General features: G+C 51.3%; 1 protein-coding gene across 1 annotated transcript in view; it reads left to right on the forward strand.

Moving 5' to 3' along the window:
• INPP5D (inositol polyphosphate-5-phosphatase D) overlaps positions 1 to 14,263 on the forward strand; it is a 119,457-nt gene that overhangs the window by 10,131 nt on the left and 95,063 nt on the right. Inside the window, exon 2 of the mRNA XM_038574220.1 lies at positions 4,725 to 4,788. Within this exon, the coding sequence (XP_038430148.1) occupies positions 4,725 to 4,788 (64 nt within the window). The remainder of the gene's footprint in view (positions 1 to 4,724; positions 4,789 to 14,263) is intronic.

Here is a 14,263-nt window from a genome sequence, read left to right on the forward strand (position 1 = left end):
ACCTGTCTTCTCTATTTATCCTGTTCCCTTCCGGTCTTTTCTTTCTGTTCTTTCTTGAGTTTTTCATCCTCTTTAGCATTCTCCAGGACACGAGCTGCTGTGTATTGTCCCTCTCGCGGGGTTTAGTTCTGAGTTGTGAATTCCTGGGTTTTCCCATCTGATCATTTTTCCTTGTCTCACCCTGCTCACTCTTTACAATTGACCTTTCTCATGCCAGAGATGCAATGGTGTACTGAGTTCACAAGTCAGACCTCGCTAGAATGTCTTTTATTCTCTTTTGCAGTGATTCTATGAAACATGGAAGTAACATCTTTGAGTCCTTAGGAAAATGATGCCCTTCTTTCAAGTGGTGATATATTTTCATGGGTCTGGTGATTTTTTTTTTTCTGACAAAGACCTGTCAGGAAAAGTTGGAACAGATTCTTTTGGAGATCAGAGTGGGTTTCTGCCCAGATCCTCTTCCCAGACAAAAAAGGACCAGCAGGGGTGGGGGTGGGAGCCCCGATCTGAGACCCAGCCGATGGGGGTAAGTGATGAGGGGTGACATAGCTCATGGAAAGGTGGGCTTCCTCCCAGGGGTCTCATACAAGGAACAATGTGCTGGGCCCCTGGGCTACAGGGGCAGGGCACTCAGCAGACCCCCACCAGTACTCTGGCTGCCTCCCCACCACCTTTCACTTGGCCACCTGGCTTCTTCTCACCTTCTTTCTTCTGAACTAATGACCTCTTGTAATTTCTCCATTTTCTTAGTCTCTCCGCCTGGATTCTTTGAGGTTTTGGTTGTGAACAATGAATACCCTTGGTCCCTGGGGCTAATATACATTTTACCCTTGTTTCTATATTGGTCCAAGTGGCTTTTCTGAATGCAGGGCTTTCACCTGAATTCTCCCACTCCATCTTCTTGAGAAATCTACAATATTTGAGCAAGAAAAAAAAATGTACAAACGACATTAGAAATTAGAACTGATCTATAATAAGAATGACAAAGGAGCTTAAAAACAATTATAGAGCACACTCAATCAATTGGCAGAGGGAGACAGAGATGCTAATAAGGTTCTTGGATTTTAGTTTGATGTTTTTTTCCTCCCCCACTACGCCCCCCCCCCCCCCCCCCCCCCACTGCCGCCATGGGGCTCACCATGGTAAAGGATGTTTCTGGGCATGCTTGTCAGTGTTCATTTGGCTAAGAGTAGTCATACAGAAATAGCAATATTTATCCAAGAGACTAAAAATGCCATAGCATTTTCTTTTTACTTCCATTTGCTTGTCCTCTTGCATTCATGTAAAACTTCCCAAGCCATATTAGGATTGATCTGGAAAAGCCCTTCCCAGAGGAAGCATCTTCCCACTCAGAACAGGGTGGGTACCTGCTGTCACCTGGCAACTGTTCAGGGTCACGTGGGAAGTTTACTCTAAGTCCCAGTTCATTTGAGAATGAGACAACCTCCCACATACCCAGCCCAGCACCATCTAACCTGGGCCTCCAGTGGGACTATTCCTAACACGATTGTCCTGAAATGCAACCCAGTCCCTGGAAGGAGTAGCAGCTGAGGACCAGTGTCAGCACCCTAAATTGTTACTAAATCCCCACAAGGGGCCGGGAAGGCTGGACGAGACGTTGTCTGGATTATGTTCTGGTGCAGTTGCTCTCAAAGAGGATTTAGTGGTGGGATCTTCACTAAACATTTCATGTGTAAGATGGTGTGTGCAAATATGTGTATATGTGTAGGTTATGCGTCTGTATGTAGGCACGTGTGTGTATGTATACACATGTGTGTTCTCTGTGTGTTTGTACACATTTATGCATCTGGGACCAGAGTGGGGTGCAGCCACTGAGGAGTGGGGTTGGCCCAAGAGCGCCCCCTTCCATCTGCCTGCAGAGCCCCCAGTGCCCCGTGGCATGCAGTCTGGAACCACTGGTCTCCTGTGGCTGGGTGTGACAGCAGGTGGCAGTGGTGGTGACATTGTAGTTTTCCCTCAAAGACATGAAGGGACCCAGCTCCAGGGACAGCGTTGTGGCTGCTGGGTGTCACTGTCTAAGGGGAAGTGTCCTGTCTTCCTATTGTACTAGCTTTTGAATTGTGATCTGAGTAACGTGGAACCGCTTCTGTGTTTCAGTGTTCCTAGAACATCTTTGAAAAAGCCAGAAAGGCTTGTCTGCCACCCTAGATTAATTAAAAGGGCTTCCTGTTCTGCGCAGCTGCTCTGCCCCTCTCCCTGTGACCCTGTTCTTTACAGGCTGATGTTTTGAGCCTGCACAACTTCTTCCACAAATTAGCTGCCCTCAGCCAAATAAGACAGGTCTGGCCCTGGTCTCATTTGCATATCTCCGGGAGGAAGTGTCATGAGAACAAGCAGTGAAAGATAAGAGCACAGCAGGGGTGGAGCTACCCCTCTGGCATTGGTGGCAGGCCCTGCAGAGGGGCCCCAGGCTGGTGGGGTTAGGGATGGGGGAGTGGGGTACGGGGCCTGGGGCGGTTCTCCGTTTCTGGGACATCTCCGGGAGGTGAGGTGACAGTGGCCTAGAGAGTCCTCCGTGCCATCTCTGAAATAAGCCAGTTGTGCTGTCAGCCCTTGCTCTGGAGAGACAGGACCCGGTGCAGGGAAATGAGCACTCAGAGATGACAGAAAGACAGGAAAAGAAACTTCCCTGTGACAAACGAAGAGCCAGGGCCCGGTGGAAGTGAAATTACCTAAACCCGCTCTCCAAAACTTTCTTGAAACATCCATTGGTTCAAAAGCCAAAAAAAGATTGTAAAATTGACCACATAAAATCATAAAACCTCTACACAGCTAAAAAAATAAGATAATAATAATCTAAAATTTTTCCATAAGCACTGTCAACCATAAGTAACTCCCAAGATATATTGTGGCATGTATCAAAGTCTTACAAATGCATAAGCAAAAGATGATTTAAAAGAAAAAAAAAAAAAGTAAGCCAAACACATGAAAAGAAATTCGCAGAAAAAGAAAGACAAATAGTGAAACATGGGAACGTGTTCAACCTTTCTCATAAAGAAAGGCAGATTAAAGTGAGTACTCATTTTTCTTTAACCTCTCAGATTTGCAAAGATGAAAATGTCTGATAGCAGCCTGTTGGCAGGGTGTGGGGAAATAGACACATCCGGTTAGTGGGAGGCTCATCAATCTCTCAAAGTATAAAGCCCGAGGTGCGGCTCTTCTCCTGGTGGTGATCTCCCCGCAGCCACTCCCACAGGTCAGCACATGAGCGTGCTCCGGGCACTATTCTAAATGCTCTTCCTACATTAACTCACTCAGTTGACACAGCAACAGGTGGCTGGTGTTATGGTCCCCATCGTGCTAGTGGGGAGGCTGACCCTGTGACTTCGCGGGTTACAAGGGGTAGGCACAGAGATGCTCCCTGCAGCACCGTTAGGAAAGTACAGAGCTAAAAATAACTACCCCTCCGGCCTCGGCCTCGAGGGTCGGTCAGACAACTGATCGCACTACCACGTGGTGGAACATGAGCAGGGAAGACCTCTAAGATCTGTTTTTTTTTGGTGAGAAGAGCAAATTTCAGAACAACATATATATTGTGATGCTATTTGCATTTAAAAAGATAGGTACTGTCTGTTTCTGTGTGCACTTGAGAGTTCTGGAATGATTGACAAAAAGGAGAAGTCAATCTAAGAAGCAGGGCTCAAGAGGAGGGGAAGGAGGAGAAACTTCTTTTTCATCTTTTATCTTTCTTTATGGTTTTAAATTGTTTAAACTAGTATATAATTTTTTAATTTTTAAAAAGATTTTATTTATTTATTTATTTGAGTGAGAGAGAGAGCAAGAGCAAGAGCAAGCATGAGTTGGGGGAGAAGCAGAGGGAGAGGGAGAAGCAGATTCCCCACTGAGCAGGGAGCCGGATGCAGGACTCCATCCCAGGACCCTGGGATCAGGACCTGAGCCAAAGGCAAACACTTAACCAACTGAGCCACCCAGGCATCCCCTAAACTAGTGTATCATTTTGGTTTTGTTTGTTTGTTTGTTTGTTTGTTTTGTTTTATTTATTCGTGAGAGACAGAGAGAGAGGCAGAGATACAGGCAGAGGGAGAAGCAGGCTCCATGCAGGGAGCCTGATGTGGGACTCGATCTCGGGACTCCAGGATCACACCCTGGGCCAAAGGCAGGCACTAAACTGCTGAGCCACCCAGGGTTCCCCACTAGTGTATAATTTTGAAATCTAGTTAAACAGGAGTGCCTGGGTGGCTCTATTCATTAAACATCAGACTCGCCCTCAGCTCAGGTCTTGATCTCAAGGTTATGAGTTCAAGCCCCTTGTTAGGCTCCATGCTGGGCGTGGAGTCTACTTTAAAAAGTAATAATAATAAAATAAAATCTAGCTAAACAATACATACAAAAGTTGAGTGAAGTGCCAGGCACCTGGGAGGAGCTAAATTCTCTTATGATGAAGCTGTGTCTTGAGGGTGAATGCCTTTAAATCAGACCACATAGCTGTCAATGTAAATCATGCCCAGAAGATACCACGTGCCTTTTCCTGGAGCTCCTTGAGTGTGGAGGGGGCAGGGGAGGGGGTTCAGTCCTGGACTGCTTGATGTCAAGGCGGATCTCCACCTCGGAATGGTCAGCCCCAAAGTTCAGAGACGTCATGCCCAGGTCCCTCGAGCCATGTCAGGAATTCCTGTCTTTTCAGTTCCCAGAGACATGAATTCTCTTGCATGGGTTCTAATGGAGTCTTTGGTCTGTTTCAGGTACCGGAATTGTGTTTACACATACAGGATTTTGCCCAATGAAGACGATAAATTCACTGTCCAGGTAAGCCCTCTATCAACCCGGCCATCTGGCCTTGAGTAGAGCGGGTGAGAGAAAATGACAAAGACAAGGCAGAGAGGAAAGTATGTGCCCCAAACAGCCTGGACATGAGGGCCTGGCTGAGCCTCTTTCTCCCCAGAAGTCCATGGGTGGGGGTGGCTTGGTCGGTAAGCTGAGACCCTGCTCTGGTGAGGAAGGATGCCCAGAGACAACGGGAAGGGATTGTAGCTTGTTGATTATTTGCTTCAGTGAGCCCAGCTGAGTGAGGCTCAGTGGGCTAGGAAGGAGACAAGGGGAACTCACAGGAGAACAGAGTATTTTTTCTGAGGGACTAGATGATCACCCAACAGGTTAGCACAAAACAGTACCTTCCAGTTTGTAGACACCTGTTCTGCCAGAGGCTGATGCTCATGGCACCTGGTTGCACCATGGAGAGGCCAAGTATGTAAACTTGCCATTAAATGTTAACAAAGAACCAACTGCAGCAAGTCTTTCCAAGTCCAAGTCTGGAAAGACCACCCCTCCCACACACGGAGTTTGCATGACGAGCACACAGGCTGTGTGTGACCACAAGGCATGACAACCCAGTGATGTGGAAGCCAGGGGAGCTATTTTTATCTGGCTGCATTAAGAGAGCATAGGGGTGGCCAGAACAAAGGAGGTGACGTTCTCAGTGTCCTTGGTGGGGCCAGAGGAGTCATGCTCAGTTCTCGGGGGGACCATAGTAAGAGGCACTAACATGGGATACCTGGATGGCTCATTTGGTTAAGTGCCGCCTTTGGCTCAGGTCATGACCTTAGGATCCTGGGATCGAGTCCTGCATTGGGCTCCCTGCTCAGCAGGAAGTCTGCTTCCTCCCTCTCCTTCTACCACTCCTCACTATTGTTCTCTCTCTCTCTCTCTCTCTCTCTGTCAAGTAAATAAATAAAATCTTAAAAAACAACAACAAAAAAAAGAGGCACCAACAAATGGAGCACACCCAGGTGCGGGGCAGAGAGGAGGGATAGACCGGGGTTGGGACTCCATGTCGTGTAGGAGCAGCAACAGGGTCCGTGGGGTTTAGTTGAAAAGAAAGTAAGGGTGGAGGAGAGGTGGAGCATGATCACTGATTCCAGAACATGAAGGGAACGGTGCCTTTCATCCACAGCTAGGATGCGGTTGAGGGCAGGACACCAGGCAGGTTCGGGGGGCGGGGGGAGGGCATCGGTCACCAGAAATGTGTCCAGTGGGAGAAGCCGTGCGGAGTGGAACACCTCTGGAAAGATGATGGGGTCAAAGGAGTCACTTCAAGGAGCCCTTTGGGTCAGAGAGTGAGGGTGAGGAGGTGCTTGGCCCAGCCTAGGGGGTCTCAAAGCCGCCTTCCCAGGCAGCTGGGGCTCTTTGATGCAGGGGCTTCTGGGAGATCCAAGTTTGGGCTCCTTTGGAATCGCTCCACCCGACTGAGGTCAGGCTGAGCTGCCTCGGGCTTCTTCATCCTTCCATATGTGCATCTGCACCAGTATCTAAAGAATATTCTTTCGAATGACTGCAGCTGGTCTAGGGTGCCCAAGCATCGCGGCCTGGTCACCAGGGATGTGTTGTGGCACCCCGCATATCACACTGGCCTTTCAAGTGCTTGGCAGCTGCTCATCATCGGTACGACGGTCCCTTCCCAAGGGGAGGCTGTGTGGGGCAGGCAGGGGGCCTCGGCGGCCCCCACCGTGTTTTGTCAGTCTATGACGGTGTGAACTCTCCTGGCCGGGTTGGCATCCCTGATGGGTGGTTTGCTGAAAGGAGTCTACACTCTCTTAAGTTAAAAGTTGGTCAATGCTTTTGATCTTTTTTCTCCTTGTGGTTTCTTCTATTCCTTCAAAGTGAAGAAGACTTCAAGTATGACTAGGCCTTACGCTGGAAAAGACGCCTCTGTGGCTTCTTGTACACAGCTGTACCCACGGCCCGCAAACACGCGGAGACTGTGGTCTAGCACGCCCCCCTCCCCTCTGCGGCCTCGCTGCCCTGGCCCCGCCTGGTCCTGTGAACTGCGGCCTGTCCTGGGGCAGTTTCAGGGTCCGGGGGCCTCATCAGGCTTTGGGGGTGGCAAAGAATAGAGAGTCGCTCTGGCTAACTCGTGTGAGGAGTGGGCGGCCTGTGTGGCCGTGCACAGGGCGCCGGGGGAGGAGGCCTGCGCTGGGCACAGCCCGCCACGCCTCAGCCCTTCTCTGCCTGTCTGCTCTTCTTCCCGTGACAGGTGCACTTTTCAGTTTCCAGTCCCCAGAGGGACCCAGGGTGGCTCAACCACCAACAGCTTTCTCTGCACGGGCCATCAGGGGCCACGGGCCAGGGTGTCAACCAGCTGTCTGAGCAACGGCCTGCCCCACAGTCAGAAGTGTGAGGACAGAGCTGGTCACTTGAGGCCACACGCTGCCAGGGTGACAGGTGGGCGGGCTTCGTAGAAAAGCTGGTGCCCTGCTGGACATGTGGGCTCCAGACCCCAGGGCCTGTGACCCCTTCAGTGGCCCACAGCAGGTAGCCAGGGTGCAGGGATCTGTGCGGCCCGGATGGTCTGCAGAAGTTTCCACTCCGAAGGCTACACCTTCCTGTAAAAACACAACACCTTACTGAGATAACAAGAGTCGATGGCTCCTGCCCAGCAGGTTGAAGCACGTGTGCAAGGAGGTGAAATCAGAGATCCGACTGGGTCTCAGTCCTTGCCAATTGCTGCTTATTTTAGCTCTGGTTCCTCTTTTCATGTCGAGGCAAAACCTCATACTCTTTTCTGAGCTGAGCCACAGTTTCTAAATAACTCACTCCTTACACCTGAGCCTGCTTAGTGCCACCAGAATGTGAGGCTCCTAAAATAAGAATCTGGCGTGAAAATCTTGGCCAAGTGAACCACCAAAGGCTTTACTCACTTTCTTATTTTAGTTCCCCCCACTCTTCTGTCTTTTTGGACAAAACCAAAGGGCCACTCTGCCCCCGTTCTTTGCAGAGGGACCTCATGCGGTGGGTATGGGCATCACGGCCCACAACCACCCCGTTTGGGTCAGGAAGAGGAGCGATCCTGACACTCTGTGACCTTGGCCTCTCTCCACCTTTCTCAGCCTCCCAGAAAATCAGAGAGAGAAAGGAAGGATGTAAACTGTAACTTCATTCAACCCCCTCCCCTGTGTATGAATGTAGCTGAGGCCTGCAGAAGGTGGAGCTTATACCCACATCTCCAGAAAGTGTGGTCCAGACCGGCTGGATGTTGGACCCCTGGGAAGGGTAGACTTTGGCCCTAGGAGGATGCAGAGGCAAGGCGGGATAACCTCTCAGAGAAAGAGAGAGAGAGATCTGTTATCCTTCCAACAGTTGTCAATGGCATTTGATCATAAATGGTATCTGGCCCTTATGCTAAGTCAACGAGGTACCTGGAATGAAGGCAGGAAAGCATACAACGTGTAAATCTCCCACCCCAGTGAGTGGCTGGCATGGGGGAGCCAACACCTCCACCACCGCCATCTTTCTTTGCTGGGAGGGAACAGACATCAAACAGAACAACTGCATCTGCTAACCCACAGAAGGCAGCCTACCTCATACTCAAGTGAGAGAGAGAAGGAGAAATGGAGGACAGTGAGGTGGCGAGAAGGGGAGGAAGACAATGGGGAGAATGGCGAGCAGGAAAGAGAAATGAACAAGAAGAGAAAGAGGAAGGAGAGAGGAGTAGAGCTGGGTAAGGGTGTGGGGGCAGTATTCTAGAAGGTTCTAGGCAGTGCCTAGGTGTGGCAGGAAGGGGGCAGGTGTCATGATCAGTCTCTCTCAGCTTTGCCTCTTGGGCTGTGGATTTCTGTGCCTCGGTTACCTCAGGAGCCCGTAGAATTGTTGTGGGGTGGTTCAGCAGCCTCTCTGCCCACCCCCATCCTGAGAACCTTCTGGTCCTGGGGGAGGGGGGCGGGAGGCAGGGCTCCGAGCCCTGTGTGAGGCCAGAGGAAGGCAGGTCAGCTCCACCCCCTCAGGCCTGATTTCCCATGTCCAGAGCCGGGTTTCTTGTAAAGCCCCAAACTCCCTTTCTGACTTGGAAAGGGAAGTGACCCTCCTCTGAGGAGGCCTGACTCCCGAAAGAGCTGTTGGGCTTCTGTGCCTTTCGAAATGCGCCCCCTTCCCCCCCGGGGAGACCGAGGACCCGTTTGAGGCAGCAGGAGCAGCCTGATGGGCCAGTCGGGGAGCGAGAAGGGGAGGCAGGAGGCCCCTGAGCCGGGCCGCGGCCTTCAGGCCTTCAGACGCGGCGCATAACTGGCTGCCCCGGAGCCAGCGCCACAGCCCACGTCACCAGCGCCACGGCCCACGTCACCAGGGCCCTTGGGCTCTAGTCCTACAACCCCTCCACCCTTGCTCCCTTTCTGACATCCTTCCTACCTAGAAAAACAAAGCAGAAAATACACACTGTCCCTGGTCCCCGTCACGTCCTGTCCTTCCTCGCGGCTCAGATCACATCCAAGATACTGGCCGTGGAAGAGGGCGCAGGGGACACGCACACATTCTAGGGCCAAACGGGGCGCCCTCGGCCTCGGCGACCCCCGGTGTTCTTTCCGCGTTTAGAAGAGAAGCCCCGGGGATCCCTGGGTGGCGCAGCGGTTCGGCGCCTGCCTTTGGCCCAGGGCACAATCCTGGAGACCCGGGATCGAATCCCACGTCGGGCTCCCGGGGCATGGAGCCTGCTTCTCCCTCTGCCTGTGTCTCTGCCTCTCTCCCTCTCTCTGTGACTATCATAAATAAATAAAAATTTTAAAAAAACTTAAAAAAAAAATAGAAGAGAAGGCTCGGGGCTCCAGGGGCTCGAGACTCAGTTCCCTCCCCACGGTGGCCGTCCTGTCGCCCGGGCCGGGGTGGACGGTGGGGCTCTCGGGAAGCAGAAAACAAAACAACTTTCTAAAAGCCGCTGTCACCAGCAGCCCGGAGGGTAAACGGTTGAGCCGTTGTCGTTACGCGCAGGAAGAGGGCGGCCGCGGGCATTGTTCCGAGAGGTCGGCGGAGAAGTGAGGATCCCGTCGCGCCGCGGCCAAGGATGTGGCTCTCGCACGCGCTTCCTGACGTTGCACAAGGGCCGGCCGAGGGGGCGCAGGCCCAGGGGGCCCCCCGCGACCCGCAGACCCTTCAGGCCTCCACGGCCACGTTCCAGAAGCCTGCATTGTGAAGAATTATTTTATTTTTATTTTATCTTATTTTTATTTTTATTTTTTTGAATTTTGTCTGCTGTCTGCTGTTGAGCACAGGCCGCTCAGAGCATCCCCCAGTTGCTTTAGGTTCCAAAAGGGAATTTGAGGGCGCCTGGGTGGCTCAGGGGTTGAGTGTCTGCCTTCAGCTCAGCCCTGGGGTCCGGGATCGATCTCGATCTCGCATCGGGCTCCCCGCAGGGAGCCTGCCTCTCCCTCTGCCTCTCTCTCTGTGTCTCTCATGAATAAATAAGTAAAAGCTTTTTTTTTCTTAAGGTGGGGGAGGAGAATTGGATGGAGAAAAAAAAAACTTTTGAGGACCAGGTTTTTTTCTCAAGATTCCGTAGACGCTTTGTTCCAAGCCTTCAGAAACGTGGAATTGCAAACAGCCCCAGATACAAGATCCAAGGCCAACCTGTGCTGGTTCCAGTACAGGGAACCAGGTTTTTTCTCTTTCTGCCTTGAAGCTGGTGGGAGGTTTTTTTTCTACCCTTATCATTTTCCTTTTGTCAGTAGTTCCTAAAATGTGTTCAGCCTGTTTTATCTGCAATTTTGGGTTCTTCTTCGGCTCAGACTTGTCTTCTGCTCGGTCTTTGAATGCAGTTTTCATTCCAGCTCTTCCGACTTACATTTGTCATGTCTACCTTCAGATGACTGTCCTTGCTTCCTCCGGCCTTCCCTCCCCACCCCGTCCACTCGCATCTTGTCCCTGCCTCTCGGTCTTCTGGTCCATCTTGCCCCCACCGCTTCCCGACACGGATCATTTCCTCTTAGCTGCCCAAAGCAGAGCTCACAGGGGGCCCACCCCGACACCCGCTGCAGTTGGTGGGCTTGGGCTCAGGAATAAGATGCAATTGTAACGAAGAGGATGTGAGGGGAAGCATTGTGCAGGGCTTCTGGGCAAGGTTTATTTGTCTTAGAAAGAGATACAGGGACGAAGTGGTCCCTTTTCTACCTTTGGAAGGTGTCATAATGTGTAATCGCTGGGGCTGCTGCTCCCGCCTTACAAGCAAGAGGGGATATGAGGCCAATAAGCAGAGGGCGGGGCCTGAACCCAGGCCCCCCATGATGCCATTGAGTTAACTGAAGAGAATTAACCAGCCTGGTGGCCACCCTACCTCTAGTCTGAGGCTCTGTTCAAGTAACTGAATTAGGGGGACACCTGGGTGGCTCAGTGGTTGAGCGTCTGCCTTCTACTCAGGGTGTGATTCTGGAGTCCCGGGATCAAGTCCCGCATCAGGCTTCTTGCGAGGAGCCTGCTTCTCCCTCTGCCTGTGTCTCTGCCTCTCTTTCTCTCTGTCTCTCATGAATAAATAAATAAAATCTTTAAAAAAAAAAAAAGAAAGAAAGAAAGAGAAAGAGAAAGAAAGAGAGAGAGAGAGAGAGAGGCAGAGACACAGGCAGAGGGAGAAGCAGGCTCCTCGCAAGGAGCCTGACATGGGACTCGATCCCAAGACTCCAGAATCACACCCTGGGCCAAGGGCAGGCACCAAACCGCTGAGCCACCCAGAGATCCCCTCTCTGTGTGTCTCTCATGAGTAAATAAGTAAAATCTTTAAAAGAAAAAAAAAGTAACTGAATTAGGTTTTCTGTCACCTGCAGCTGAAAATATCCTAACCTGCAAAGGTTTCAGCTGTCCTAGGGGAATTTCAAGGCAGAAAATGAAAAAATTTTAATTGAACATTAGGTTTCACTGCCCCCAAAGCTCTCAAGCCAAGATCTGACCCCTGCGGTCTCTGACTCTCCCCCTCTGGGTGGCATCGGGCTGCACCATATTGTTGGACCCACTCTTGCCCCCAGCCCGCCCCCAACATTCCCTGTGCCTCGCGTCTCTGTGCCAAACATCCTGGGGTTCAGTATCCCTTTCTTGAACTGTAACCACAAGAAAGCACAAAAACCAATCTGTATCTTAGCAATTTCTGTCCTGGGAAGGCACGTCGATCACTTGCTTACTATAGATGGTTTAGCCTCTCCTGTTGGCTTTGCCTTTCAACATGAGGTCTGGGTCCAGCTTTCACATTTGCAAGAGGCCACTTAAAGCCACCCAAAAGAAGGGAGTCTTTCCTCTAAGAAAATATGCACCCCGAGAAGCCTTCCCTGATTATGCCATAAAAATGTCTCTTGGCCCCCACCTGTCACCCGCACCCCCACATCCTGCTTTATCTTGCCTGTGGCACCTGTCACTAGCTGACTTCACTGCATTTATTGTCTATCCTGGAACCGTGCCTGGCATATAGAGGCCACTTAGTAAATATTTATCGAACAACTGATTTCTGCTGCCACCCTTACATGTATAGAGCGAGCTGCGTGTTCCCGTTACAATGGTGACTGGTTTAGGGCTTGCCACACTTAGCAGCCCCAAACTGGGTGTCCACGGGCCCCACCTGATTGTTTTTCATGCCCTGGCCAGTTTCCTCTGCATTCTGGGCAGTGTCCTCTGCTCCACAGTCTCGGTTCTGCTCTCACCCCGCTCTGATGTGGATTTGAATTTCACCACTGAGGTTTTCATTCAGCTGCAAGCTTGCCTTACTGGCTGGTCTCCCTCCTTAACTGGCCCTGCTGTCTGTTCGCCTTTCCCGTTCCCTTTTCTTGCAGGTTTTCACTAACCAGCTCTTCAAGGCCTTGCCTTCTACACGCGTGTGCGGACATCAGATGCTTCCCACAGTGTTTTCCTACTTCCTGCAGCAGCAGCTCCCACCGGGTCTTATTCCGTCTACCCTCTGTTTCCTCTTCTGAAATATTGGGATCAAGGCAGTCCTTCCCTCATAGACATGTTTCCAGGACGGAAGGCGATGGTTTATGTGAAGCACACAGCGCAGGGCCGGACATATGTGTGACTCAGAGAACAATTGTTTTTTGCAACAACAAGTAGCAGGGGAGAGAAGCACGGAGGCCAGTTAGCTTTGCAACACCCAGACAGAAGCCCAGGCCTGCCAACGGTTGGGGATGCCAGGTGCAGGGGAGGCAGAAAGTCCTGAAATAGGGACGCCAAAGACTCAGGAGTCCTGGGATTGGTACCAGACAGTCTGAGGGGCTGGGAAAGAAGGATGAACAACCAGATTACTGCCCAGGAGCAAAGAGGAAAAGGAGGTGCCAAGTCTGGGCTTCTCTGTCCTTTCTGGATGGGGACCCTTCATGGTCCAGTGCCTGCTCATTGGGCGTATGTCACCCCAGCTTTGGAGAAATGGGAAGACAGACAGAGGGGGTCAGGGGAGGGGCGGGTGGCTGGGATCCCACTAGGCAGCAGTAGAAGAGCCTTGGGGATACCGGAGGGGTCAGAGGGAGGGTCCTCTAACTCCCCGGGGGCCCTACCTCCTTGTCCCTTCTCATCATTGTCTGCATTTATTGAGCTCTTCCTGGAGCCAGCCACCTGATCTATGTTTTTAATTGAATCCTGGAAGGGAGTGTCATTATCTTTATTCCCATTTGAAATGCAAGGAAACTAAGGAGCTGACACTTTTTGCTTGGTTCATACAACTAGTCAGGGACAGGATAGGGGTGTTATTTGATCTGCCATGCTCTGGCTTAAGGGCCATGCCACCCTCCCTCTCCTCGGCTTGGCTCTTGCTCACCAAGGCGCCCTGCAGCCTGGGCCTCTGGCTGGAAGGCCAGATTGAGTCTGACGCTGTCACCATGTTTGGCTACTGACCTTTGCTTGGCTGGACACCAAAGGTTGGCCTTGGCAATGGAACCAGTGGTGAGTTGTATGGCATTTAAACCTTTAACCTTCTTCAACGAGGCTCAAGATGACCCCATTCCTAGGTTGAATCTAGTCAGCACTATAGCTGTATCTCCTGGCCATATTCCTTAATGACTTGTCATTCCAGAATGTCTTAGCTCAGAGATTCCCCATTCGTTCATCTGCTTCTTCATTCTGCAGATTTTGTTTGGGCCCTGGGGGTATAGTAGTTAGTCAACCTTGTAGACATAGTCCTTGTTCTTATGGGATGGATGTTCAGTTCAGAGACTGTTGGCGGGCATTTATCAAGATTATCTCCTGGGTCCAGATTTGTGTATCTTGAAGTAGAGGTGTTTCAGGTGTTTCCATGGCAAAAGGAGCTCTCCTCCAGTGGGAGGATATGAATGACCCAACCAATCCTTCTAAAAAAAATCATCGCTCCCTCTTCTGTACTCCCATGGCATTCCCCCTCTTCCCACTACAGTGCCCTTCCCATGTGGGTGGTCCTCCACTCTCCCGCTCCACCCCTGTGAGCTGTAGGTGCCGCAGGAACACCAGGGAGAGCTCATTTGCTTCTGGGTCTGCCCTAGAGCCTGACACAGGACAGAGAAGTCATAACCATTCACTG

The sequence above is a fragment of the Canis lupus genome, chromosome 25 (assembly GCF_011100685.1).
Source record: "Canis lupus familiaris isolate Mischka breed German Shepherd chromosome 25, alternate assembly UU_Cfam_GSD_1.0, whole genome shotgun sequence".
NCBI classification, from domain to species: Eukaryota; Metazoa; Chordata; class Mammalia; order Carnivora; family Canidae; genus Canis; species Canis lupus.